At 43.0% G+C, this 27,522-nt stretch overlaps 3 protein-coding genes across 6 annotated transcripts in view; 1 reads left to right on the top strand and 2 right to left on the bottom strand.

Moving 5' to 3' along the window:
• Window positions 1-1,262, bottom strand: part of gstcd (glutathione S-transferase, C-terminal domain containing) — a 40,555-nt gene extending 39,293 nt beyond the window's left edge. The window contains exon 1 of the mRNA XM_061770755.1: window positions 852-1,262. Within this exon, the coding sequence (XP_061626739.1) occupies window positions 852-1,262 (411 nt within the window). The remainder of the gene's footprint in view (window positions 1-851) is intronic.
• ints12 (integrator complex subunit 12) lies at window positions 1,210-9,067 on the top strand. 3 transcript variants are annotated; one of them, XM_061770757.1, is made up of 7 exons: window positions 1,210-1,330; window positions 1,928-2,091; window positions 3,263-3,412; window positions 6,307-6,485; window positions 6,863-7,022; window positions 7,141-7,287; window positions 7,512-9,067. In XM_061770757.1, exons 2-7 carry the CDS (start codon window positions 1,936-1,938, stop codon window positions 8,082-8,084), a joined length of 1,365 nt encoding a protein of 454 aa, XP_061626741.1. In that variant the 5' UTR covers window positions 1,210-1,330; window positions 1,928-1,935; the 3' UTR covers window positions 8,085-9,067. The 3 variants fall into 3 exon arrangements, with proteins under 3 accessions (XP_061626741.1, XP_061626742.1, XP_061626740.1); XM_061770758.1 differs by lacking the exon at window positions 1,210-1,330 and adding an exon at window positions 1,389-1,698 and having other exon boundaries at window positions 1,928-2,082; XM_061770756.1 differs by lacking the exon at window positions 1,210-1,330 and adding an exon at window positions 1,390-1,698.
• Window positions 9,065-26,008, bottom strand: arhgef38 (Rho guanine nucleotide exchange factor (GEF) 38). 2 transcript variants are annotated; one of them, XM_061770753.1, is made up of 14 exons: window positions 25,656-26,002; window positions 17,690-17,874; window positions 17,071-17,188; window positions 16,835-16,982; window positions 15,097-15,114; window positions 14,827-15,026; window positions 14,594-14,724; window positions 14,377-14,481; window positions 14,191-14,295; window positions 12,707-13,078; window positions 12,484-12,621; window positions 11,466-11,667; window positions 10,380-10,687; window positions 9,065-9,630 (listed from the first exon to the last, which is right to left on the bottom strand). In XM_061770753.1, the coding sequence occupies exons 1-14, from the start codon at window positions 25,972-25,974 to the stop codon at window positions 9,448-9,450; spliced, it is 2,532 nt and encodes an 843-aa protein (XP_061626737.1). In that variant the 5' UTR covers window positions 25,975-26,002; the 3' UTR covers window positions 9,065-9,447. The 2 variants fall into 2 exon arrangements, 1 of the variants encoding a protein (XP_061626737.1); XR_009788153.1 differs by lacking the exon at window positions 9,065-9,630 and adding an exon at window positions 11,262-11,359 and having other exon boundaries at window positions 10,545-10,687; window positions 11,462-11,667; window positions 25,656-26,008.
• Between the last annotated feature and the right edge of the window lie 1,514 nt (window positions 26,009-27,522).

Raw genomic sequence — 27,522 nt, 5'->3', positions numbered from 1 at the left:
TTCGACGTAAAGTTGACGGCGTGGTCGTGGTGTAGGGTATTTGTGCTTGGTGACATGACCATATGTAACTTTCATAGCAAAAGCATGGATTGCATTTTCACTCATGGAGGCAGCACTTCATCACCATGGAACCAAATCCCACTTCCATTAGCGTAGAGATTAGGGCTGCAGGTATGAAATATTTTTATAATTGATTACTCGAATGGAACATTTATTTTGCATTCAAGTTTATTGCAAAACCATTTTTTGCCTGAGAATCTTATGAAACTGAGAACTACTTCTTGGGTTCTGCTACTAGTTTAATATTCACTTCTGAGGCTGTTTCAATTTAACTAAATACCAATTACAGGTCATTCATAATTCTTTTCATAATAGTTTAAACTGACAATTGTTTTCCCCCATAAATTGATTAATATTCAGTTACTGGCTTGGGCTGTAACATGTTATAAAATAGGGGAAAATATTCATCATTGTTTTATAAAGTAAAAGCAGATGTTTGGAAATGTCTTATTTTGATTAAACATAAAAGATAATCAGTCTTAACTGTAAAGAACATTTACAGTTGACAGGTTAAAATCAGAGGATTTGGACAGCTTTAAGTTGACCAATGGACGATTAATCGTTTTTCAAAATAATTGTCGATTACTTTGATGATCGATTCATTGTCGTTTAATTGATTAATTGTGGCACCTCTATTTACGGCTATTCGGATCCATCCAATCAGATGTACTTCATTAATTTCAACCATTATTGGTGGGCAGGGAACCAAGAGATCCAAATATTTGTATACAAGCAATTAAACCCTGTTTCCGATTATTATTTAGTATTTTGCTGCCCTGGGTGCCACTGACCTCAGCACAGGCTTTGAGACAGGTCTTCTTGAAGCCCAGCAGTGCCAGCACATCGTTCCTGGAGGGCTCAGCCTCGACGCTCTTGTTGATGATGTGCCTCAGGACCACAGCCAGTCCGGCCCTGCACATCCTGCCGGTCTCGTCCAGCACGACCGGTAGACGGCAGTCTCGCACCAGCGGTGGAAGACCCTCCGCCCGGACGACCCGCACGTCCAGGAACTCTGGCAGCTGACCCTGGAGGGCCTGAGAGCTGTCGGGTTTGCCGGAGACCAGGTGGACTTTGAAAGACTTGCACTCACAGTAGGACAGGAGGAATACGACGATGGACGAGTGCAGGGGGAGACGCGGTGTCTCATCTTGGCAACTAACTTCCAGGAAAAGGGAAGCATGCCGCTGCTTAACGTCCTTCATTGGGACTGTGTCAACTAATGAACATCAGAGAATTCCCATGAACCCACGTTGTAAATGAAAACTTCCGGGTATGGGTGCGCCTGCTTCTTCTGCTTTGCTCTTCCTAAACTCTGCTAGCACCGCAGCGCCATCTATTGCCGTTAGCAAAAAGACAATCTATAATAACCACATTTACGGGAAGGTCAGACAAGCCGAGCCTGTTTGAAAATATTTAAACATATATATTTAATCATCATCGTTGGATAATATGCCTTAAATGACGCGTTTTGTACGCCGCGAAACAACGTTCCGCCCTCATGGGCATGTCGGACATGTTTGATGGTAGCACCGGCAAAGTGTCGTGGAAGATTTCGTCAAGATACAAAGAATTGCTTTAACGTCATTTTACTGCTACACTGGTGAAGCCAACGCATTTCTACCTGGGAGTGGACCTCAGGTAATATGGCTGAATGGTGAATTGTACATTTTGGCCAATTTATCGTTGCTACGAACGCTAGCCAGTGTGGTGTCACTAGCGCTGGAGTAGCCGGCGCTGTAAACTCTGCATCCCAAGCTTCATAGTCGTATTCCACCCAGAAGACTTAAGACGAATAGTAATGTATAGTTGCTGACATACATGACCTTAGCATTGTTGATAACTGCTGGAAATTATGCTTTGTCCTCAGTGTAAGCCATGGCTGGACCTGTCAGTCTGGAGCTTGATCCCATTTTCCTGAAGGGTCTGAGTTACCTGCATTCCAAGAGCAAAGACTCGGCCGAGAAGCTCAAAGCGCTACTTGACGAATCCCTTTCCAGAGGGAGCGACACGTCCTATCGCTTGGTACAAAAAGTATGTCTGTATTGGGAATCAATTTACTTTCTTATAGGGTCACTTGGCAAACTGTTACCATCGTACGAGGTGTGTCATAAAAGTCCCAGGACTGATGTCACAAAAGATAGATTTCCAATCCAAACTACAAATTTTCCTCTTCAATGTGGGTCAGACGATCGACCAACACGTCTTCATTCAGTGCCTGAAAAGTAACTAGAGTCGTGGCAGCACAAGTAGTGCCTACTTCACCATGATAACGCACCTGTCCACAATGCCCCGATCATCTGACAGTTCCTGGCCGAGAAGAACATCACCGTGCCGGAGCAACCTCCCTACTCACCCGACCTGGCTCTGTGTGATTCCCCTCCCAGCCTTTCTTTCCCAAGCTCAAGGGGGTCTTGAAGGAGACACATTTTAAAGACGTGGACGACATCATGATGGCAATGACGACGAAGGATTCTTCCAGGATTGCATGAAGGTGTGGCAGAGAAAGCATTATACTCCAGGGGGAATACGTTGAAGGGGAAAACGTGTAGTTTGGGTTTAAGAATATCTTTTATGACACCAGCTCTGGAACTTTTCTGACACGCCTCATATAACCTTTCTAAAGTGTCCAGTCAACCCTCTGTATTCTCGGGAGACAAAGACCCAGCGTGAATAGCCTGTATTAAGTGTTAAAACCCTAAATATATGACAAAACAATGATCCCAAAACTTTAATATAAGATTTTATCAGTTATCGCCGTACTTGTTGTTTTTCATTTATTGTTTTATATTTTCATGGCCTAGAGTGTTTTTCTGACAATTATTTACTGTAATTAGGACTTTGCGGCTGTATTAACTTAGCTTAGTGATTGATTACGGCGCATTCCAATCTACGTAAAATTTTTGTTATGTCACTACCGTAGGATTTCTTTTGTAAACCGAGGGCCCACTGTAGTAAAACACCTGTAGGGGGCAAATAGGGGTAGCAGCTAACATTAGCAACTGTTGGCAGTCGTCAGTCCTCTTCATGTAACATTCTGGTGTATATTTTTCTGTGAACAGCCCGTTTGATACTGCTCCATCTTTTACATTAAGGAGTCAAAGAAAGAGCAGAGTTATTTTTTGATGCTTCCTTAACTAAGGCCTTGTGAGATACGCTCTAGTCTCTGGGGGATGAATAAGTATCTTGTCTTGTCAATCTTCAGGATCTGGAGGTGTCCAAGGGGTCCGTGTCAAAACTCAGCTTTTGTAAACAGGACTCCAAGTCCTCCTCCAGCTCCTCATCCTCCAGCATAGGCAGCAAATCCAGCTCTGAAAAGAGCAAGAAGGACACCGACAGGAGATCGTCTGAGAAGGTATGAAGCATGTCAATGTACTGTGGCTGCTACGTTCTACACTTCAGTGTTTATTATAGTTGGATGGTTCATAGATAGATAGATCTTAGAGCACAATATAATGCATATTAACTCTTCCTAAATACTCACTTTTTTGCAGATTAAATTATAATATAATTGTTCAAGGCATGGCACGGTGAAGACTGGTTAGAGCGTCAGCCTCACAGTTCTGAGCACCGGGGTTCAATCCCCGGCCCAGCCTGTGTGGAGTTTGAATGTTCTCCCCGTGCCTGCGTGGGTTTTCTCCGGGCACTCTGGTTTCCTCCCACATCCCAAAAACATGCATCAATTGGGGTCTCTGAATTGCCCGTAGGTGTGAATGTGAGTGCGAATGGTTGTTTGTTTGTATGTGCCCTGGATTGGCTGGCAACCAGTTCAGGGTGTACCCCGCCTCCTGCCCGATGATAGCTGGGATAGGCTCCAGCACGCCCGCGACCCTAGTGAGGAGAAGCGGCTCAGAAAATGGATGGATGGATGGATGGATGTTCAAGGCATTATCCTGTATTTTTGGTCTTTCTTCATCCCTGGTTCCTTAGAGGTGCCTGAAATTCTTCAAATTCTAGAACTTTAACATTGTGTTTTTAAGTTTAAAAAAATAGCTCAACTTCAGCTTAATTGTATGTGTTTGAAAAAAAAAAAATCAACTGTTTTAGAATTAATACTGTAGATATCATTGCATTGAAAAAAGTTATACAATTTATTTCACAGTCAAGTAACTGCCGTATCACTGTGGCAAGCAAAATAAAAATGTGTATGTTGTATATAGTTATGTGAATTACCATAGCTGTAAACCAATTTAAGTGGAAAGTGCTTTCATTTGACCTCGTTAACGAACATCTCTCTGTAGAATTTTGGCCTTGGTAGAGTCTTGGTACTCCGTCTTTCTTCCACAACAAACAAACATGCATGTTCAAGTAAAAGAAGACTCTAAATTGTCCATAGATATAATTTTGAGTGTTGTTTGCCTATACAGTGGGTACGGAAAGTATTCAGACCCCCTTAAATGTTTCACTCTTTTTTTATATTGCAACCATTTGCTAAAATCATTTAAGCTCATTTTTTTCCACATTAATGTACACACAGCACCCCATATTGACAGAAAAAAACGAAATTGTTGACATTTTTTCGGATTTATTAAAAAAGAAAAACTAAAATATCACACAGCCATAAGTATTCAGACCCTTTGCTGTGACACTCATATTTAACTCGGGTGCTGTCCATTTCTTCTGATCATCCTTGAGATGGTGCTACACCTTCATTGGAGTCCAGCTGTGTTTGATTATACTGATTGGACTTGATTAGGAAAGCCACACCCCTGTCTATATAAGACCTTACAGCTCACATGTGAATGTCAGAGCAAATGAGAATCATGTGGTCAAAGGAACTGCCTGAAGAACTCAGAGACGGAATTGTGTCAAGGCACAGATCTGGCCAAGGTTGCAAAAAAAATTCTGCTGCACTTAAGGTTCCTAAGACCACAGTGGCCTCCATAATCCTGAAAGGGAAGACGTTTGGGACGATCGGGACCCTTCCTAGAGCTGGCCGTCCGGCCAAACTAAGCAATTGGGGGAGAAGAGCCTCGGTGAGAGAGGTAGAGAAGAACCCAAAGATCACTGTGGCTGAGCTCCAGAGATGAAGTCGGGAGATGGGAGAAAGTTCTAGAAAGTCAACCATCTCTGCAGCCCTCCACCAGTCGGGGCTTTATGGCAGAGTGGCCCGACGGAAGCCTCTCCTCAGTGCAAGACACATGAAAGCTCGCATGGAGTTTGTTAAAAAACACCTGAAGGACTCCAAGATGGTGAGAAATAAGATTCTCTGGTCTGATGAGACCAAGATAGAAATTGTTGGCCTTAATTCTAAGTGGCACGTGTGGAGAAAACCAGGCACGGCTCATCACCTGTCCAATACAGTCCCAACAGTGAAGCATGGTGGTGGCAGCATCAATCTGTTGGTGTGTTTTTCAGCTGCAGGGACAGGGAGACTGGTTGCAATCCAAGGAAAGATGAATGCAGCCAAGTACAGTGATAGGCTGGACATAAACCTTCTCCAGAGTGCTCAGAACCTCAGACTGGGCCGAAGGTTCACCTTAAAAAAAGACAATGATCCTCAGCACACAGCTAAAATACCAAAGGAGTGGCTTCAGAACAACTTCGTGACTGTTTTTCAATGGCCCAGCCAGAGCCCCGACTTAAACCTAATTGAGCATCTCTGCAAAGACCTGAAAATGGCTGCCCACCAACGTTCACCATCCAACCTGGCAGAACTGAAGAGGATTTGCTAGGAGGAATGGCAGATGATCCCCAAATCCAGGTGTGAAAAACTTGTTGCATCATTCCCAAAAAGACTCATGGCTGTATTAGCTCAAAAGGGCGCTTCTACTAAATACTGCGCAAAGGGTCTGAATACTTATGGCTGTGTGATATTTCAGTTTTTCTTTTTTAATAAATCTGCAAAAATTTCAACAATTCCGTTTTGTTTCTGTCAATGTGTGTACATTAATTTGGAAAAAAATGAAGTTAAATGATTTTAGCAATTGGCTGCAATATAAAAAAGAGTGTAAAATTTAAGGGGGTCTGAATACTGTACTGTATGTGCCCTGCAATTGGCTGGTGACCAGTTCAGACTGTACCCTGCCCCCCAAAATCAGCTGAGATTGGCTCAAGATCTCTTGCAAGCCTAACGAGGACAAGCGCTAGCAAAGATGGCTCGATGGTTGAATTAAAACCAATTTGAGTGGAAAGGTATATAGGTAAACACTAACCCTCTTGGTTGCTAAAATGATTTGATTAGGGGGGTGTCATAAATCGGCACCAAAATAAATGTCCTGTTCCTGAGATCCTCATCGTCAACAACAGGTTAGGCTTGACATGGGGGACGCGGACCCTCCGAAAAAGCCCCGTTTAGAGAAACCGGATCGCTCGTCGCCAGTTACCGTGCAGACGAGCAAAGACCTCTTACCCAACATCAACGACTACGATGAGACCAACGCTGATGACTTCGCCATGGAGATGGGCCTGGCGTGCGTGGTTTGCAGGTACGTGCTCATTCTTAACGTGGGTTGTATTATTTGTGGGTATCGCAGAGTTGTGCGATGACAATAAAAATTCAAATTCTAATTGCAGTACTGTGATTGAAAATCAGATTCATAGCTAAGTATTATGAGACGACACAACACAAATGACGAATGTTTTATTGCTGGGTGTTGTATGTGTAAGGTGACATTTTTAACAGACTTTCCCAGTAGTAGTCTCAGCAGTATTTTTTCATATTGCTACTCCCCCCATCTCTAGTTTGTGTGTACTGTACTTGTCATGAATTAGTAGCTCTCATGAATCCTCAGTCATAGTGTTTTGTGGATAGGTGGACATGCACATGTATTGAATTGTCTTGTTTTTTCTTGTTTCACCGAAGACAAATGACTGTGTCCATGGGAAACCAGCTGGTAGAGTGCCAGGAGTGCCATAACTTGTACCATCAGGACTGCCACAAGCCCCTAGTGACAGACAAAGAAGTCAATGACCCCAGGCTGGTGTGGTATTGCGCTCGCTGCACCAGGCAAATGAAGCGTATGGTGAGAAACATCCGTTCGACTCCAGCACGTAGACAAATTTGTACCATCCTCGTCAGGTCATCCAATTCCAAGTTGGTTCATTATTGGCCATAATGAATTTATTATTTGTTTGCACTAGGCCCAAAAGCCTCCGCAGAAGCCCTCCCCAGCCTCCGCCTCGTCAGCACCGGTTGTTATAAAAGACACTCTGGTGAAAAAGACAGAATTTAAAACAAAGCCGGACACCACGAGCACCTTCCTGGCCTTCAAACGGACAGAAGTGAAGGTATGCGTCAAATGATTTCCGTTGGCAGTGTAGTGTTTTGTTTTGTCCAGTTGCCTTAATCTCAAATTCCAATTCGTACCCTTTCACAATTGCACAATGATTGTCAACCTGTCCAGGGTCTCTGACTGGTATAAGCTCCAGCCCCTATCATCACTCTGAAAAAGATATGCAATATAAAAGATAAACTGATGGATGAATGACAACTAATATATCATCATTTGCAGACTTCCACAACATCAGCCAATCCCACCAGCAGCAACTCCTCATCATCAGGCAGCGGTCTAACAGGCTGGGCCGCATTTGGCGCTAAGACGACTCCATCTCTTCCCGTCAGCGCCAAACTCGGTTCTGCAGGACCAAGTGGGAGCAACAAGGCAATGCCAACTCCACCCGGCCAGAAACTAGCAGGTCTTTCCGGTCTAGCCGGAAACAAGTCCGGACTCGGGGCCGCAAAGATCCCCGGGACCGGCAACGGAAATGGCTCTACTCAGGTCTCTCTGAAACCACCACCCTTGACCCTGGGCAAACAGCCACTTAACCGTTCATCTAGCAGCGAGAGCCAGGGGAAGGGTTCTGCCTCATCATCAGGGGCGGGCTCCCCAGGCAGCTCCCAGGCGAGTCCAGGAGCCAGTGGCACGGGGGGCAATAATAATGGAGGAAGTAATGGAAACAATGGGAATGGGTCCAAGGTTCCACCGGGGGAAAAGGCGCCAACATCCCAAGAGTCCCAGCTCAACGCCATGAAACGATTACAGCTTGTGAAGAAAAAGGCAGCACAGAAAAAGCTTAAGAAATAAGTAGAGGTAGTAAAGCCCTGTTTCTAACATGTAGTACAGTTCAGTTTGGTATGGTACTGAATGTTATATCTTCTATTGTCAAGTTGTGAACAGTACCTTAATAGCCAGTCCGTACCTTAACTCTTTTCCCGCTTGACACACTGTCCGTTAATTGGTCGAAGAAACAAAGGCACGTCTCTTCCGTGCAGCAATGGGAATCGAATGGCAAGGGCACGAAATTGAAAACCAAGAAATCTCTTCCGCAGTCATCTTCTTTGTCGCAGTGCTCTTATTTAGCAGTACTGTACACGTCTACAGAGATCACCGTTAAACCTACAGTACAAACTGCAATGGAGACACGAGCCAGATAGGGATTTACTGTTCCAAACCATACAGTTGCGAACTGAACTAAACTGTACTGCCTTGTTGAAGCAGTGGCTGATGGAGGGTAAAATAAACCCTTAAAGACTGCAGATGTAGTGCCAGAGCAATGTGTCTGTGATCTTATTATGTCTATGGAAGGAGACCATCCATTCTCATACTTGAATCTTACTTTGTCTTCTGTACCTCATTCTGTCCCAACTAATCGAGCCCGAGATAAAGTGTCAGTTTTTTAAACCTTCAAATGGGTTATAAATTCCACATATCGCTAGCATCAGGCCAAAACTTCCATTGTCCAAATTTGGTGAATTGAATTTAATATTTTTTCCACAAATCAATACTATTGGTCAGTCCACACGTGGGTGTATTATTTTTTCAAATTATTGACCAGTTTTAAGTGATGAAAATGGCTCGATCTCTTTGACGATGCACTGCTAATGGCTCAACAAATAGCCCATTGTTTTGTTGTTTTTTTCCTGAAAAGTGAGGATTTTGGAGATATGTGGATTCCGCCCGACGCCAGCGATATGAACTGTCTAACAGCATCAGGGAGTCTTGTGAAATAATGTGCAATGGTTGATCTAATTGGAAGGGGAAAAAAAGAATAAAAATATTAGCAGTCATTTTCATAGAGGATGTTTAATAATGATGTAATGAAAAATAATGACGCATAGAGTATTTTCTTCACATTAAACTTCTTTGATAGATAATTTCACATGCAAGCAATACACATCCCAAAATCCGTTCATATAAAATTAGACTTCACAAATATGACTTCTAAAGGCGACACTGTCGTACAAACAGTAAAAGTGCTCAATACAGCAGCTTGAATGATAAAAAATTCATCGCATGTTCTTCATTTGGTCATGCTGTCAATATGACAAGATCCACAGTTTTGTTTTCACAAAGCACAAATTTGACATTCAGTTGAAACAAGTATAGTTTGAAACACCGCAGGTTCGTTTGATGTCGGGATTTAAAAAAAAAAATAATAATAATAAAATTATGCATAGGACATCCTGCCAAGGTAGTTGGCTGGGACATATCCCCTCTGGCCATCAGCCTCCGCTAGCCACCATTCCTTATTACCGCCCAAGTCATTGAACTGCAAGATGCGTACATGCTGGTACTCCTGCAAGGTCAGCTCCTGGTCACAACGGGCTTGAAATGCATATACGGCATAGTACTGTGGAAAAAGACAAGCAGCACACTGTAACACCAGTGTTTTCTCAAATGTAACTATACAGGCATAGCATTGTCCCAATAACCTTTGTTATTTCTGCCCCATTTAACCAAAATCTTGTACAGACAAGGGGATAGTCTTCATGCAGGCCAAGAATTTGGACTCTTCTGACAGGGAATACTCATTAGTTTAGTGGTTCGCATAGCACACATTATGTTTTAGTCTCATTCAGCGTCCCATTCGATCCGCAGCCTGTGATTGATTGGAAACCAGTTAAGAGTGTGCTTGTCCTCAATCAGCTGGGATAGGCTCCAGTCTTCCTGCAACCTTGACCAAGATCAGTGGTATGGAAGATGGATGGATGGATGCATGGTTGGTTGTGATCTATGGTTGCAATCCATCCATCCATTTTCTACTGACCCTTTTCTGGGTCACTGGGAAGTTGAAACCTGGAGGTTTTTTTCGAGGATGCATTTCTTCCTGAAATATCACCGATACACTTCCAGGAATTATTGATACATTGGGCAATATTTTACTACTTTCATCGACCTACTTAGTTGTTTTCTGACTAGATGCAGGGCAAAAAAAAAAAAAAAAAAAAAGACTTTTTGCTCGCCATGTCCTCAATATGGCAGTTCAACCAGTAGGTGGCACTGTTATCTTAGATTATTTTTTTTTGCACCAGCACCGCTTCTGATGTGATAGCACTCCCTGACGTTTGTATCAAGTAAGTTGTATGTTTCTCTACACACCTGCTGAGCGTCTGTGTCAAACGAAGCCTCCAAGTCGTCCGGTGTGTCTAGTTCGCCCTGAAGGCCCGAAAGGATGGAGCAGCTGTCGGTGGTGTTGAGACTGAAGCTCCGCAGGGTGCTGCTGCCACTGCCTGACACGAAAAGGCTCAGGTTGTCAAAGTCCTCGTCGGCCATGGCGGCCGGCTGCTGCTGTTGCTGCTGCTGCTGCTGTTGTTGTTGCTGCTGTTTGGCTGACTGGCCTCCCCGCTGCGAGTCCCTCAGAGGGTTGTATTGCTTCAAGAACGTGGAATACACGTATCCCTGCACACCTAATTGTGGCACATTGGAACATTATGACGACTGTACATGCAGACTTCAGAACAAAATACAGATGTTTTTCAAGGCAAGGTTTTTAGAGTGTGCAACAAGAGGTGATTATTATCATCAAGCAAAAGTTAGTGGTTCACTTCCGAACATGGGCATTCAACAGCAGAGTACAGTGTGCTACATCTTGTTGATTATCCTAAGAATTGTGCATAGCTCCGTTGTAGTTGCAAGCTACACCAAGAATCTTGCTAACACCGGGTACAAAGAAGGACCTCCAGAATAATATATCCTGTGAGTCTGAGTCAGGCGTATTTGTCACCAACTTGTGTTGTGGGGATTCTTGTAATCCCAGGGGGAAACAAGTCTGTTGTAGTTGTTTTCGTGTGTTGTCACAGAGAAAACGAAAGTCTTAAGAGCGAAATATATTTTGTCCTTGTTTTGGAATTGCCAGCAGCTAGTGAGGCTTTTGACTCCTAAATAAGGCTGCTGACGACGCACTGTGGTTTGTTGCATTGTTCCGAGGGAACAGGTCCCCAGAGGAAAGAGCAAAGCTATCGGCAACTATCGCTAGAGTACCTGGGCCTCGCTCTTCATTGTAAGAAAGTTTTCTCTGCTGAATTCCAAGTCCATCTGCAGAGGAGTGTCTGCTCAATGGTCAACAGAGGTGGAAAATTCTACCTGTTGGGAAGGGGTTAGGCTACACCTGTTTATGGATGCCTTCATTTGTCTCGCCTTCCCTGTAAATTGTGGCTTTATGCGCATACATGAGCCCACACTTGCCTCCGGTGTGAACCAGCCAGCGGCTGCTGCTGCCCAGCGGGTCGGTGTCCTCCAGCAGGACCACCAGCTCCCCCTCCAGCAGGCTGAGGTCCTGCTCCTGGCAGCCATTGCACTTCCTCTTCAACTGGTACAGACGACTCTGGGGATATTCGGCCAGCAGTCGGGCGCGTTGCTCCTCCGTCTGATGCTCCACCTCCGGCGCCTGGAAGGCAACAAGTGTCGTTAGTTATGTGAGACGGCACGCTGTGTGGTGCTCACGTGGCGCTTCAGGTGGATGGAGTTCTTCCGGAGATACTTTGAAACATTACAGAGAAAGCTTTTTAAGTGTAAATGGCTGAGACCTGATGGAGCAGGGAATTGCCCCAGTTAATCACCACCTGGAGGTGTCCTTTGTGTTCATCTTTATCACTTGGAATTTTCCACCAAACTGTGAAACTCTTTGAGGAAAATGAGGGACTTTGAACTTGACATCCAGACAGACGATCTTGAAACTGAACTGATGAAGCCTCGCAACTGCCAGGAGTGGTTAGCGCTGCTGCCTCATAGTAAGAAAGTTGCAAGTTTGAATCAAGGTCAGCTGCTGGCTTTCTTTGTGTGATATTTGCTTGATCTTCCACAGTCCAACAACATAAATGGCAGGTTTGTTGAATACTAAATGATATTCAATGTTTATGAGCGCATGTATATCTGAGTCATTCACTTGAAATTGTCTTCAGTGTTTACAAAAACATGTGTTATGTTCGTTTGAGACGTGAAATTGTCTTCGTTGTTTACACAACCAGCCTGTATGCATGGAAGATTGTCTTCAGTATTTACACATGCGATGTTGAGGTTAATTGAAGACTCTAATTTGGCTTCAATGTTTTAAAAAAAACATTCAGTATGTTAGGTTCACTGACAACTCAGAAGCTCCGCCTTGCAAAGGATAAGTGGCAAAGAAATTGAATGGAAGTGTTGCAATTGAAGCTCACGACGGCAATATCTACATGCAAATGATTTCTGTGACCACTTATCTCACCGCTATTTTCTTGTCTCGTTGCCTTTCGAAGCTGACTTTCCGCTCCATTAGTTTCTGTGCATTCTCTTTGACAAACGCCAGATTGTTCAGCTCATCCATGATGCTGTTTTGCACCTCGGCGATGTTAGACAATGGAGCCTGTGAAGGATGCCGCAAATTAGCATGTTAATGTCATAAATATGCTTGATAAGGTACTGTATTTCTGTGTGTGCGCGCTGCTCACTGGTAGCTGCTGTATGGAGGGAGCACTAAGCAATATTTCCTCCATCAGGCCTCTGAGCAAGGCCACGACATCCACCGCACAATTGGTGAGGATGGCATAGGCCGCTATGTTGAACTGCTGCAACTCCTCCACGAGCAAAGCGTTGAGTGCCTCGTAGTCCCTCCTGGCAGGACCGGGCGGGTCTAGGGATACCAGGCACGGGGTGGAGGAAGAGGTGGATGGCGAGGACGAGGAAGAAAAAGACGAGCGCTCCAGGCGGCTGCAGTAATCCAGCAGTTTGTCATAACGTTTCTGGATGAGCTTCTGGGGTGCAGTGAACATGCCCTGAAGAGATGAGAGTGGGGCCAGGACCAGTTGCTCCATGTTATCTTTCTGTGAGAACACGACATAGGAAGTTCAGTGTGAATGGCTTTTATGCAGGCAGCTACCTCCACGTCCTCCTACTGAGCTGCTATTGAATTGATCGATAATTAGGACAGTCAGGCTAGTCTGTCCTGACTCAGCTTTGTTAGGACAGACAGGCTAGTCCTTACTAAGCCTTGTTGCATGATCTGATGAAGCCTGAGAGGCAAAACATCTTCTAAGACAACCAGAACAATCCAGTTGCGATCGATTGAATGCCCTGAGAATGAAATGACCTGGATGAATGAGAATATTCCCCGGCATACTGAGCTGTTACCGTTAATGGCTAATAAGATGTTAGCATGTTGTTGAGCTTTTGCAGACATAACCGACTTTATCTACTGTGTCAATGAGCATCCATCTATGTGTTAAAGATGAGCAAGGGTGACTGTCATTTACTTTTTTTAGGATTTCAAATGACCAAATTAAATGCTTTCATACAATATAAGGGACTAACGATCTCTTGGACAATGGAATGTTACGTTGGAAAGTCACATTAGGGATGAATTGGAAACTCTAAAGTCCATCAGTTCAGAATTCAACCTACATTTTGAGGAAAAATCTATTTCAGAAGTCTTGCGTGCAGTCATGAAATCGCTTTTGATCATATTTGTTCCAAATGCCACCACAGAAGGGTACCACAAATGTCAAAGACAAAACATGAGATGACGACCATCAAACCAGAAATGGAATCGTAACCTGAAGCCGTACAACTGTCTCAATCAAAAGAAAAATGACTACACCAGAGAGCGTATTCCGTGGAGTCTTCATGGGGAGCGATTCACCTCCTCCTAAGCGCCAATCCTCTCTCTCCTCACATTTGTCATTGTTACACATTGTCCAAAGGTAATTTTTTTTATGTTTTAAATTTATTCAAATCATTTTTGCTTTTACAGTATACACGTTTTCTCATCAACCGTCAAATCCCGGAAACTACCACCTTTTGGAAATTCTTTGACCAAGACAGACAAAATTTCCTGTGACTTAAAACGAATTTCAGGTGTCAACAAAAGGCCAAAACACAAATAAATGATATTTTTAAACATCAGGTATATCACTGTTTTGTGGACTTTTTGACTCACATAGTGCTCATAAGGGTCATCGCTTTTAGTGTGCGATGAGCCATTTGGCTCCTTAATTATGCTCTCCATTTCGTGAATATTGTTAACAGCGACAGACACCATCTCCTGCATTAGACACAAACATAAAACCATGAGAAAACAGAGAGCAGCAAGGCATATATTTTGTACTTTTAAGACTAAACCAACCCGAGTGTATTGCAGGTGACTATGGACATTCTTGACCAGCTGCCTAATCGCTTTCTCCAGGGTCCTGAACAGCTTTTCCTCTCTGTCGAACACTTCATCTCTCACCTGCAGGTGAAAATAAAAGCTAAAACTGTTATACCCAGAAAAGAAGAATCCAAAAGAGTAGGCAGTATTTTAAAGTTACAACTTAATGAATTATGATATTTGTTTTTCTTACCTGTGGTTCAACTCCTGTGAGGATCTTGAGATAACCTGCGAACCTGTCACCTTTCTTCCTAATGGAGTGGATGTTGAACTTATGAAGTTTACGCAGAGTTCCTTCGTCCTCTGAATTCTTGTACTTCATCACTGAAAATCCAAATGTTAGGTAACAGCAGAGAATGGACAGCTTATAAGATCACTTTGCACCACGGTGTACAGTAATTCGTCCAGCAGGCGTCATCGCCTCACCTATGTCCTTACGTCTCTTAAACTCATTGATGTTGATGTTTATGATCTTTGCGGCGGTGAAGGCTTCCTGCAGAGGCTGGAAATCGGGGTGGTCTTCGGGCGTGGCCTGCCACAGCTCGCCCAGCAGCAGAGGGTACTTCATGATTCTCTGGACTGGCTTTATGAGGAGCGAGCCCATGTCCAGCAGGTTGGGCTTCCCTCTATGACGCAAAACATTTCATCGGAAATTGACTCTTTTAAGTTCAGCGTTGACATTTTGGGGATACTCACGCTTGGTCGTAGAGTTTCCTGCAATTTAAAAGAAGACATAACATTTGAATATTAGATGAAAATTTTATTGGTAATTTCATGACACTGTTTGCATGTGCCCTGCGGTTGGCTGGCAACCAGTTCAGGGTGTACCCCGCCTACTGCCCGATGATAGCTGGGATAGGCTCCAGCATGCCCGCGACCCTAGTGAGGAGAAGCGGCTCAGAAAATGGATGGATGGATGGATGTGGAACCTCAAAAGTTGAATGACCTTGACAACATACAATTTGGACTCTGCCAAACTGTTCCGGACTTCAGCATACCCCACGGGGCCTCAGCAAGATATCGTTTTTTTTTTTTTTTTTTTTTCCCCCCTTCCAAAAGAAGGAATCTCCTTAACAAGGAGTGTCAGGAAAAGAACAATTTCAGAAAATAAGAATACATACAGGAAGGTACAGTTATGCTCACCGTTATTGGCACCCCTTCATTTTTTTGCATAACCTGGACAATATCTTCAGAAATAAATGGAAATGTACCAAACTAAAATCATCAGGATCTTATAATTACAGGTCCAAAGTAATTTAACAAAAACAACTTTTTTTCAACTTAGATATTGTAATTTCAAAGAAAAAAGAGAAAACAGCATGTGCAGCAGTATTGGGATACAGTCAAGGCCTCCAGTAGCAGATGCAGACAAAGCAGCCCCACAGCATTATGGATCCTCTGCCATGCTTGACTGTTGGCAGTGTGATCTGTAAACATACCGTTTGTGCGCATTGCTAAAAATCTCTATTTTTGTTTCAGCTGTCCATAAAATATTATTATTTGCTCTTTTGTATCAAACACAAGTTCTCTATATAGAAATGTTTCACTCGATTCATTTTCTTCAGGAGATATTTCACATTTAGTAATTAAACTTCATGGGTCCCAATAATGATGAGCACGACTATATGTGAAGTGAAGGGACGGACTCCAATAAGACTCCAGTGTTAAGATACAACATTGGTTAAATTTGAATATAGTTAAAGACCCTGTAAAGTTAATTCAGTGATTTGTTTCTAAATGCATTATACATGTTTGAAGATAAATGCTGAAACCGTGCAAGGACTGAGAACTCTAGTAATCAATTGTGGGACTATAGCATTAAACAGTTTTCCTCATTTTTTAAATTATCTATTTATTTATTTATTTTGGGCGGTGTGGCTAAAACAGCACCCAGTGATGCACTTGGGCATCCAGCACGAGTCACCCTACCCCCTTTGTGTATGAACTTGAGCACCTTGGTTCAGCCCGACTTGATAGCCAGCATGTGGACCGGGGCTTCGCACTTGTGTGGCCGCTTTAGAGCACCTCGTTGTCGGCCATTAGTGTGCGCACGCCATAGTGAGAAATAGGAAGCGCGAGGAGGGGGAAAAAAAGGCTCACTTGACAGCCAGTGTGTGGTCCAGGGCTCCACGCTGGGATGGCCGCTTTAGAGCGCCTTGTCGCGGGTGTAAATGCGCGTACGACACTGGGAGGAAGGCCGAAGGGTGAGGAGAGAGGAAACATTTTTACAAAATTCCATCTTGACAGCGTTTGAATCAGATCCAAAACTATTTGAATATGTGTGGGGGGGGGGGGGGAATGCATGTCAAATTTGTTTTGAAACCCGAACAAATCTGAGGTCCTACAGTAGCCTGTATTGTTCAGCCTTAGAGCTTCTACTGTATCAGGAAGTTGCAGCTAGAAATGAATATTGTGAGGAAGTAATTCCACTTACTTCATTGCTAATACACACATGGTGAAATGTTGCTTTATTCCTTCCTCTTTTTCGTAGGATTCCAGCGACATGTTGGCGTCGTCGTGATGGTAACAGTAAATCTTATACACATCCTCTAAAGCTGCCTTTGCCTGGATGAATACTTCTCCTTCACAATAAAAACAAACACATTTTCCCATCCTGTAATAACCTGGAATGGTCAGCAATTAAGCATAGAGAAATTGGGGGTGGGTTACCTATAACGACAGCCTCTGGATCTGGGTCAGACATGGCTTCCTGAAGTCTGTTTAGGAGTGCGGCTGATACCTCGCACACCGTCTCCATGTTGGTGAACATACGATCCACATCGACAACCTAACATAAGACAGTGGAGAGAACATTGTAACTCCAGTTTGTAATACCAACAATTTGACTTGGACTAGTTATAATACAAGTTACAGATATGTACAACTTTTTCATTTCACATTGCACCTATTCAAAACTTGATTTAAGACTTCTCGAAAGGTCCATAGATATCTTGAATTGAGGTGAATTGAAGATATCTTGAACTGGTGTGAGGGATCCGTACAATTCTGTGGCAGATATATGCTATGTGACCGATGGATATCTGAAAATTAGTTTGAGATAGTTGTAATGACAAACCCGATATACATGAATGGCAAACGTGATGTCATATGTCCAAGGCCCAATGACATTGCAGATATCTGAAATGCTAATTGTGGATCGGAAGAATGTACTGTAGTTCCGGTTATCTCAAATGCTCTCTTTGACTAAGCAAAACTAAATTACATATCCAGTCTAGCTGTTAAATGTTAAGCAGGCTTGCTGTATATTTTGGGCACAGTTACTACACACCTGTACGTTTCTCAGAGGCAGCACTACCTCCCGGATGCACAACTCCAGTTCAGTGAGGTAGTCTTTTTCAGTCTGCATCAGCTCTTGGATGACTTTTGCTCTGCGGTTCATCTTCCTCAAACGGACCTCTTCTGGATCCAGCGCTGGTGAGGTAGGGGTGGATAAGTCGTGTGGTGCCATTTTTTCTGCAGAAGAACACTTATCATTAGGGAGGGTGTCATTGTGGTGTAGTGGTTAGCACGTCTGCCACTCAGTGAAGAGCTCCCTGGTTTGAATCTCGTCCGTGTGGAGTTTGCATGTTTTTTTCAGGTACCGGCTTCCTCCCACATTCCGAGCATGTTGGGTTCATTGAAGACTAAATTATCCAGTGATGTGAATGTGAGTGGTTGTTTGTCTATATGTGCCCTGTGATTGACTGCTGACCAGTCCAGGGTGCACCCCGCCTCTCACTCCAAAGTCAGCTGGGATAGGCTCCAGTTTACACCCGTGACCCTAATTAGGACAAGCACTCTAGAAAATAGAGGGATAGATATTATTTTGGAAAAAGACACGACATGACCCAAATGGCATTCAGGAGCACAGACATACAAAGAGTTTGGTATTTGTGTTGGTTTGTCCATTTGCACGTTACCAGGTATCCCCTGAATTTAGGCAGGATGACTTAAGACCATTTTTTTTTTAAACATCAATCGCAAAATTTAAATAAATACATTTTATTTAAAAATGACAAAAGTAATCACTTTCATCGTGGCTCAAATGAAAAAAAGAGAAAATAACTTTAGGAATCTTGGAAGAAATGGTCAGTGCACAAAATGTGTGCCAGTCTATTGCTTAATTAGCAGGCTACTTCAGGGTTTGGAGAGAATAATGTTAAGATGACAGGACTGTACCATTGTTGATACTTGACCGTGGGGACCGGTCCGTTTCTTTGTATGTCTTTTGTTTAGTTAGCAGGCTTCTCTCCGGTTCTTGGAAAATTCTGTGCGATGATGAAATTTTCCATTACAATGGCCAAAACGCAAAACCTCCTATCTGGAGGATTTTCTGATTGGCGGATTTCACTTTTCACTTTGGATGATGAAAACATGGAAGGATGCTCATATCCAGTGTGTGTGCAAGATAACTTTTTTAAATTGCGGGAAATAAAGCACCATCCTTTAGGGGAAAAAATAAGCTGCGAACCGATTAATTGATATTTGTTTGTTTGTTAGTGAGCAGGGTATACCCTGGTTCATGGCGAATAACTTAGAAAAGATCTGTACCATTGGAATTATGTGACGGAAACCACAAAAGGGAAAAAAAAAAGTACATTCGAACATAATCATAAGGAGTCAAATTTGTGTGTAACCTGTTAGGCTTTGCGGCCTTCTTTTGGTGTGCAATGTGAGACTTTTCGCATACATGGCATTCGTAATGCTAACCTAGCATGTAACCACTTAGCATTGTGACACTACAAAGACAAGATGTTTAATGTTCAAACTGATCAACTTTATTGTTTTTAACAAATAATCATTAACTTAGAATTTTATGGCTGCAACACGTTCCAAAAAAGCTGGGACAGGGTCATGTTTAGCACTGTGTTCCATCACCTGTTCTTTTAACAACATTCAATAAACGTTTGGGAACTGAGGACACTAATTGTTGAAGCTTTGTAGGCGGAATTCTTTCCCATTCTTGCTCGATGTACAGCTTCAGCTGTTCAACAGTCCGGGGTCTCCGTTGTCGTATTTTACGCTTCATAATGCGCCACACATTTTCAATGGGAGACAGGTCTGGACTGCAGGCCGGCCAGTCTAGTACCCGCAGTCTTTTACTACGAAGCCACGCTGTTGTAACAAGTGCAGAATGTGGTTTGTCTTGCTGAAATAAGCAGGGGCGTCCATGAAAAAGACCTTGCTTGGATGTAGAAGAAGAATCACCTTTTTATTGTGATGAACATGCATGCATGCACACGAAATTTGTTCCCTGCATTTTACCCATCACAGTGAACACATACACCTTAGTGGAGCAGGGGGCAGCTGAAGCGCCCGGGGAGCATTTCAGGGTATCAGTGTCTTGCTCAAGGACACCACAGCTGTGAGTCCGAGGGATGTTGCTGGATGGTCCAGTCGGGGTCTTGAACCTAGGTCCCCCCACTGTGGCAGGCGATGATCTTGACCATTGGGCCATGGCAGCATATGTTTCTCCAAAACCTGTATGTACCTTTCAGCATTAATGGTGCCTTCACAGATGTGTAAGTTACCCATGCCATTGGCACTAACACAGCCCCATACCATCACAGATGCTGGCATTTGAACTTTGCATCCATAACAGTCCAGATGGTTCTTTTCCTCTTGGGCCCGGAGAACACGACGTCCACAATTTCCAAAAACAATTAGAAATGTGGACTCGCCAGACCACAGAACACTTTTCCACTTTGCATCAGTCCATCTTAGATGAGCTCGGGCCCAGAGAAGCCGGCGGCGTTTCTGGGTGTTGTTGATGAATGAATGGCTTTTGCTTTGCATAGCAGAGTTTCAAGTTGCACTTACGGATGTAGCGCCGAACTGTATTTACTGACATTGGTTTTCTGAAGTGTTCCTGAGACCATGTGGTGATATCCTTTACACATTGATGTCGGTTTTTGATGCAGTGCCGCCTGAGGGATCGAAGGTCACGGGCATTCAATGTTGGTTTTTGGCCTTGCCGCTTATATGCAGTGATTTGTCCAGATTCTCTGAACCTTTTGATGATAATATGGACCGTAGATGATGAAATCCCTAAATTCCTTGCAATTGTACGTTGAGGAACATTGTCCTTTCAACTGTTCGACTATTTTCTCACGCACTTGTTAACAAAGAGGTGAACCTCGTGTGGGGCCAATTATGTATTACTCGTGCACTCACTGTAGTTGTCTCGCCATGCTGCACTATTTGCATATACTGGCCACTCATGCCAGAGTAGCATCTGCTCCATTTGGACACTGATTGAGGAGTATCTGTAACATTTGCACAACCGACGTTGTCCCGGATTATCGCACTGCTCGTCACTTTAAACCGCATCCACTCCTTGAAGTCTCAGCGCCCTTTGCACAATGGTCATTGCACCGGACTATTGCAATATTAGTCATTCGAACTGCTCTAAGTGCTAGAGGACTCTGCATCTTTTTGCACAATTGTAAAAAAAAAAAAATAATGTTTTAAATGTACCGGCATTACCAGATAACTAGCAACCCTTTACTGCTCAGTGACTGTTTTTTTTTTTTTTTTGTCAATGTCTTTCTGTCTCCAAAGTGTTCTGTAAATTGACTGTCTGTTGTCGTACTAGAGCGGCTCCAACTACCGGAGACAAATTCCTTGTGTGTTTTGGACATACTTGGCAAATAAAGATGATTCTGATTCTGAATGACTGAGCAATTCAGGGAAGCTCCTTTTCTACCCAATCACGGCACCCACCTGTTCCCAATTAGCCTGTACACCTGTGGGATGTTCCAACCAGTTGTTTGATGAGCAGTCCTCAACTTTCTCAGTCTTTTTTGCCACCTGTCCCAGCTTTTTTGGAACGTGTTGCAGCCATAAAATTCCAAGTTAATGATTATTTGCTAAAAACAATAAAGTTTATCAGTTTAAACATTAAACATCTTGTGGTTGTAGTGTATTCAATTAAATATAGGTTGAACATGATTTGCAAATCATTGTATTGTTTTTATTTGTGTAACACAAGGTCCCAACTTCATTGGAATTGGGGTTGAAAAACTTCCAACATTTCCAAACGTTTAAAGGGTTTAGCCATGCAGGGAGCTGCTAACGTGCTGATCCAGCAAGGGAAGGCATTTCTTGGCAGCGGGAAAGCTTTCTGAACTGCTGCAATATTTCACCGTGCGCTAATTATTGTGACTGGAGCGCCACAAGGCCTCATTTAACATGCCAGTCAGGCTCACAGCACACCGCCTCACCAGACTGCGACGGCTGTGCGCTTGACTTCAGGCAAGAGAGAAGCTGCCTCGCCGCCTAATCGATGCCACACACACAGCTTCCTGCTCGGGGCGGGATTGAGGGCAAGGGGAAGGCTGCAGGGGGGATCGTGTCACGTTACGGAACGAATCGCACCGCTGATGTAATGCGCCGGCGTGCTCAGGCATTCCATGTGCTCGCCGACCATCAATAAGCTCACACCTTTGCAAGGACACACACACACACACACACACACTGTAGGTACACTGACTGATTATCGCACAATAGTACGCAAGTGCACACACATACATATATATATGTGTGTGTGCGTGCGTGTGTGTGTGTGTGTGTGTATAGTAACACATATCTGTGGTACTTACACCGACATGGCTGTATCCGACTGGAATGGACCATCGCAAAAAATGGGCGATTGAGCCCTGCATATCTACTGATGCGTTGCAAAGGGAAACTGCGACCCTGTATCGGGTTTTGAGTTCCCACATACTATATATTGTACTGCATTACTTTTATTGAACTACAAAAACATGTTGTGATTGTCAAGGAAGAAGCAGGTTGCCACAAAGAGGAGGAGAGAGTGTGGATGGCTTTGCAGTGCCACAGGAGCCGACTGGGTAGTACTGAACTAAAATTTAGATATGTACTATATGTACAGTATATATGCGTTTTCTAACGTTGCTAAGCGTTCAAGGTTACCTTCAACGAAGTGTTTAGAACAAACACGGATGTATGGACTGGGTATCTGGCCAGAGTGAAAACAACTCACTGATTAGTGAAAGCCACAACCTCCGTTTCCTCATTAACAAATGTTCTGTCTTCTCACGCTGATTCCAAATTGATGCCGGTAAACTGTGAAATAAGACTTGATTCCTCCCACCTGTATTGTTGCAGCCAAAACACCTCCCAGTAAGTCACAATTTATTTTACATTAGCTATCAAATTGATCAATTCAATCACTCAATAAGCACCGGAACAAACATCGCATAGACCTCCATCATGGCGGCCGCAGCTGTGTCCAGAACTGCGTGACGTCATGGGAGAACTATCTATACTCAAACATGTCACATTTTGCTGAAGTTTATCCAAAAGCTAAAATCCATCCATTTGGAAAATAGTTTAATCTGCTCCCAATTAAAGTTAAAAACAATTGCACTTTAAACGGAGCACTTTCATTGTCCCCTCAATGACTAAATACCTATTTAGCATGTACTGGAGTTCAATAAAAAACACAGTTACCAGGCTAAGGGAGTGTGAACAAAAAGCCCCTTGTCTAAGGCATATTCACCAAAAGAGTCTCATGTCAATTTTTTTTCAACTTCTAATAATCTGAAATGGCATCAATTTAGGTACTCCCAAGATGCTTTACACTGTTACAGACCATTTAATATGGTCTATTAAAAGTGCTGCAGATCACATCCGGACTTCTTTGTCCATTTTTTTCCTTTTCTTTTTGTGGCTCTAAAAGCAGGATTTCCCATGAAAGTGGATCCAGGGCTTTTCACTGCCCGGGCCCATTGAAAGGGATCCAAGAGGCAGGAATACAAGCCTTTGTGTATCCTGTATCACCATGGAGAAAAATGACAAATGTCAGACCGGGCTCTTCCCTCCTAAAAGTGCTCAATGGGATCTGATCACGGCTGAGAATTCTGAGAGATGAGCATTCACGCTAGAAATCTAGTTTTATTTTTCTGGTAGCGATTCTTTCAATACTGTATTTCCACAAGTTCCGTTGCTTAACTGCAGATTGGACTGGCGGGGGTGACTTTAGTTGTAGAAATGCATTTTTGGAATATTATTAAATGGGATTACTGGGATACAACAGTACTTTGATTTTCAACGTTCATTTTTCCCGTGACCAAGCTCAAGCCAAGTGTATAAGAATAAGAGTCAAAACAACAGCAGCTGTCTAATGTTACAGTCATGTTAGGAACATGGCCGGTTACTCAAAGTTAGCGTGGAGACTTGAGTTATGGCCTACTTTTGCCCTGAGGGAGTGTTTTGATTTTGTATTTGTGTTTGGGCTCCGTGTGGTGGAGTGGAAAAAAAGACGAGAAGCAGATAACCATGTCCGCACCATTGCTGGGATTTCACGCGCTTGTAACAGCGTTCACATAAACGGTGAGGTCGTCAGCTTCAACCATTGTCCGAGCAGACCAGGAGGAAAAGTTACTCTTAAAAGACCCCAGTCCATATGACAATTGCTCAGGTTAATCTAGACTCGAGACATCGGCCTCTTGCTGACTGTCATTGGGGGGGAGGGAAAATACTCGAATTTAACCCGATTATTGGTACGTGGCACCAGGCTTTCGTAGGAATGTATTAAATTGTATTTGTAGTACTAGTATTGCACACCAAGTTCACGTTACACGGGTTGACCAACCTGTCCGGCAGGCAGGTGACAACTTTTTGAGTCGTGAGCAGGCACACTCACGTGTTTCCTCTTTCTGGTGAAGTCATCGCTCTGTCAATATTTGCAATGGTAATATCCCTGTAAATATGCAATACGCTTTGTCAGGTTGCGTGTGAGCGTGCGTGAACACAGACAGAACAGGGGGCGGGTGAGAGGTTTACTGACAACAACAAGAGTTGCCATTGTGCAGGTTTGTCGGCCAAAAGGAACTGGAGAGGAGTCAAGTGAACTGGAAACAGCCGCTGATAAGTCAAGTGTGTGTGTGTATGCTGTATGTGTGTGAAAGCTGTCTTATCTGTCGACCAGCGTACGAGAAGTAAGCTAGTCTGAAAAAAAGGGCCAACGCACTGGACAAGTGTTGCAGGAAAGCCAACATAGTTTTGAGTATAGGGGTGATGTCATTGTCACTCATTTATCCTGAAGTGCGGCATTCCAACCATTGACTCTCATAGACGGGTTGTCTGGGAACATGTGTGCATGTGTAAAAACACTACGTCAGGTTGTCTGGGAACATGTGTGCATGTGTAAAAACACTACGTCAGCATAATGAGCTTGTTCTTTAGCTCGGCTAAAATCATTAACGCTCACAGGGGATCGAGTCAGACTTAAGTCGGCAATTTTAGGATTTGGGACTTGCCTGGTTAAAACTTATGAAAGACTGGACTTTGACTCGGACTTAAACTACGTAATTGTTGGAGTCTCATCTGTTTACATTTGAAAATATACATTTTTCAAGATAGCGGACTGTTTGTTTTGTTTTGAAAGGTTTTGTGTGTATGTTTAGTGCGCGCAAACCTGGTATGCTATGATCCGGAGTGCAGAGGCCACCCCATGAAGCAAATATAGAGGACGCTCTGGAGATTACAACATTTGGATTCACAGATTATGCTTTTGATAAAATCAGGAAAAAGAGAACCATACAAGGTTTCTAACTTAAACTATGACACCTGACTTAATCTGTCAGTGGAAAAAAAACGGTGAACTACGATAACTTCACTAAGTTCACCAATAGCTGGTCAAACATGAACTAAACTTCATGTTTGTTATGTGATCAATTGAGAAGAAAATAAAGTCATAGACAATACAGAGACTGGTTCTGGACCATTTCAAAAACTATGTGAGGATGTTTTATTGCAGCTAACTAACGCCTATGACTTGCTTAACCCAAGTAATGGCTTGGCTTGCTTGAAATCTAGCGGGCGGACATGCTTGATTTTGGCCACAGTAACTTGGAGCTTGTTTGAAACTTGAAGGTCAAAACTTGACTTATTTAAGACACATGTGACTTACTCCCACCCCTGTAAATCATTTGCGAAAAGCAAGAATGTCACCGTGGACGGCTTGTTTACCAGCTGGTGTACGCCACACTTTGCTGCACAGTTTACATATGTGGATCTGTCCCTGTGGGAGTATCTTCTACTCATAGGAACATAACAGGTGCACAGTATCCATGGCTATGTTTGAGTCCTTTTATATGAAACGAGTTGTCATCTAAAAGTATTCCGAGCCGACGGGTTTCAAAGATGTTTGCATGTAGTCCGGAGCGTGTGTGGATTGTTGCCATAGTTGTGTGACCCCACCCCGGGGATGACATTAGGCACCTTACCTTTAAGTTTGGCGCTGTACTCTGTCTTGTCAGACTGACTGCGCCTCACCAGCGTCCCTAGGTTGATGTCACCGTTGCAGGTGTCACTGGCCACGATGCTGTCAGTCTTCCTCCTCTCCAGGTAGCGCAAGAACACAGGTCGGTTCCTGCGCTTGATCACCTTCTCTTTGTTCTTGTCAGCCCCGCCGGCCTCCTTGGCATCCATGGCGAGCTTCCCCTCTAGCTCGTCCACGAAAAAAGGCAGCCCTGGGAGCGGGAACAGGTGCACTCTTTCCCCGTGTGTTGATCTGCACAGGTAACAAGGCTCCACCCAACCCATGTCCACCTGACATGAGAGCTGTGTGGATACGCCTCTCCTCTGCTGTGGGGAGTGACGTCGCTTTAAAAACTTTTTCAAGCAAGAAACATGAGAGTGAATGACAGTGCTCCCTTGTGACCCCTGCTTGTAAAAAAAAAAAAATTTAAATACCTAATTTAAAATGTAATTAATTATAATTAATAAAAAGTTATTTAAAATTGTCCACATATTCGTTATTTCTTTGTATTCAATATTATTTTGTTACTTACTAAATATGTATATGAGATTAGCATAAACAGTATTTAATGTTTAGAATTGTGTTCATATTATACTAAAGTATATCGATTAAGTAAATATAAAAAATATATTGAAACAATAATATTAATTATCATTACGTGTAATGATAAATTTGTGTATGATAATCATTATCATCATCAAATGCCACAAAAATCATGAAATTATCAATGAAAATGGGTTTTTATTTGTAATTTATTATTACTCAAAGTCAGTATTTCATTGTATAAATAATCTTTTCTTACCTATTAAATATACATAATATATTAATACTTGCAATCATATTTGAAATGTGTAGAATTAGTATATTAAGTGTGTATTAGTTATTATATATAAAACATAAATAAAGTCACTATATTCATGACCAGTCCTGTGAAAAAGTATTGGCCCCCTTCTCAAATTGTTCTATTTTTGCATAGTCCCCACTTTAATGTTTAAGATCATCAAACAAATGTAAATATCAGACAAATATAACCCAAGTGAACTTCAAATGCTGTTTTTAAATGGTGATTTCATTTGTTAAGGAAAGAAAACATTTCAAAGTTACCTGGCCCTGTGTGGAAAAGTAATGGCCACCTAAACCTAATAAATGCTTGGGCCATCCTCAGCAGCAACAACTGAAATCAAGCGTGTTCTATAGCTGGCAATGAGTCTTTCACATCTCTGCGGAGATATTTTGGCTCACTCTTCCTTGCAGAATTGTTTAAATTCAGCAAAAATGGAGGGTTTTCGAGCATGAACTGTCTTTTTAAGGTCATGACACTGCATGTGTTTGTGTTTTGGACATACTTGGCAAATAAAGATGATTCTGATTCTGATTCTGATCTGATTCAATTGGATTCAAGTCTGGACTTAGGCGAGGCCACTCTAAAACCTTCATTTTTCTTTTTTTAAGCCATTCAGAAGTTGACTTGCTGGTATGTTTTGGATTGTTATTCTGCTGCCGAACCCAAGTGCGCTTCAGCTTGAGGTCACAAACTGATGGCGGAACATTCTCCTTCAGGATTTTCATTGTTCCATCAATCACAGCATGTTCTCCAGGTCCTGAAGGAGAAAAGCAGCCCAAGACCATCACACTGCCACCTGTTGGTAGGATGTTCTTTTTCTGAAATGCTGTGCTACATTTACGACAGATATAATGAGACAAGATATAACGAGACATACACCTTCCAAAAAGCTCAACCTTCATCTCGTCAATCCATAGAGTATTCTCCCAAAAGTCTTGGGAATCATTCAGATGTTTTTTTGTTTTTGTTTTTTGCAAAAGTAAGACGA

The sequence above is a fragment of the Phyllopteryx taeniolatus genome, chromosome 4 (genome assembly GCF_024500385.1).
Source record: "Phyllopteryx taeniolatus isolate TA_2022b chromosome 4, UOR_Ptae_1.2, whole genome shotgun sequence".
Lineage (NCBI taxonomy): Eukaryota > Metazoa > Chordata > Actinopteri > Syngnathiformes > Syngnathidae > Phyllopteryx > Phyllopteryx taeniolatus.
Note: the sequence above shows the minus strand (reverse complement) of the source record. Positions and strands in the feature narration are given on the sequence as shown.

Coding starts and splice junctions, on each gene's coding strand:
- ints12 (XM_061770757.1), top strand. CDS start 1,936: ATGGCTGGACCTGTCAGTCTGGAGCTTGATCCCATTTTCCTGAAGGGT. Junction 3,413..6,306: donor ACAGGAGATCGTCTGAGAAG/GTATGAAGCATG, acceptor CGTCAACAACAG/GTTAGGCTTGACATGGGGGA. Junction 6,486..6,862: donor CTGGCGTGCGTGGTTTGCAG/GTACGTGCTCAT, acceptor GTTTCACCGAAG/ACAAATGACTGTGTCCATGG.
- arhgef38 (XM_061770753.1), bottom strand. CDS start 25,974: ATGGGTTGGGTGGAGCCTTGTTACCTGTGCAGATCAACACACGGGGAA. Junction 10,688..11,465: donor CTGGCTGGTTCACACCGGAG/GCAAGTGTGGGC, acceptor TGCCACAATTAG/GTGTGCAGGGATACGTGTAT. Junction 9,631..10,379: donor TTGACACAGACGCTCAGCAG/GTGTGTAGAGAA, acceptor CTTTTTCCACAG/TACTATGCCGTATATGCATT.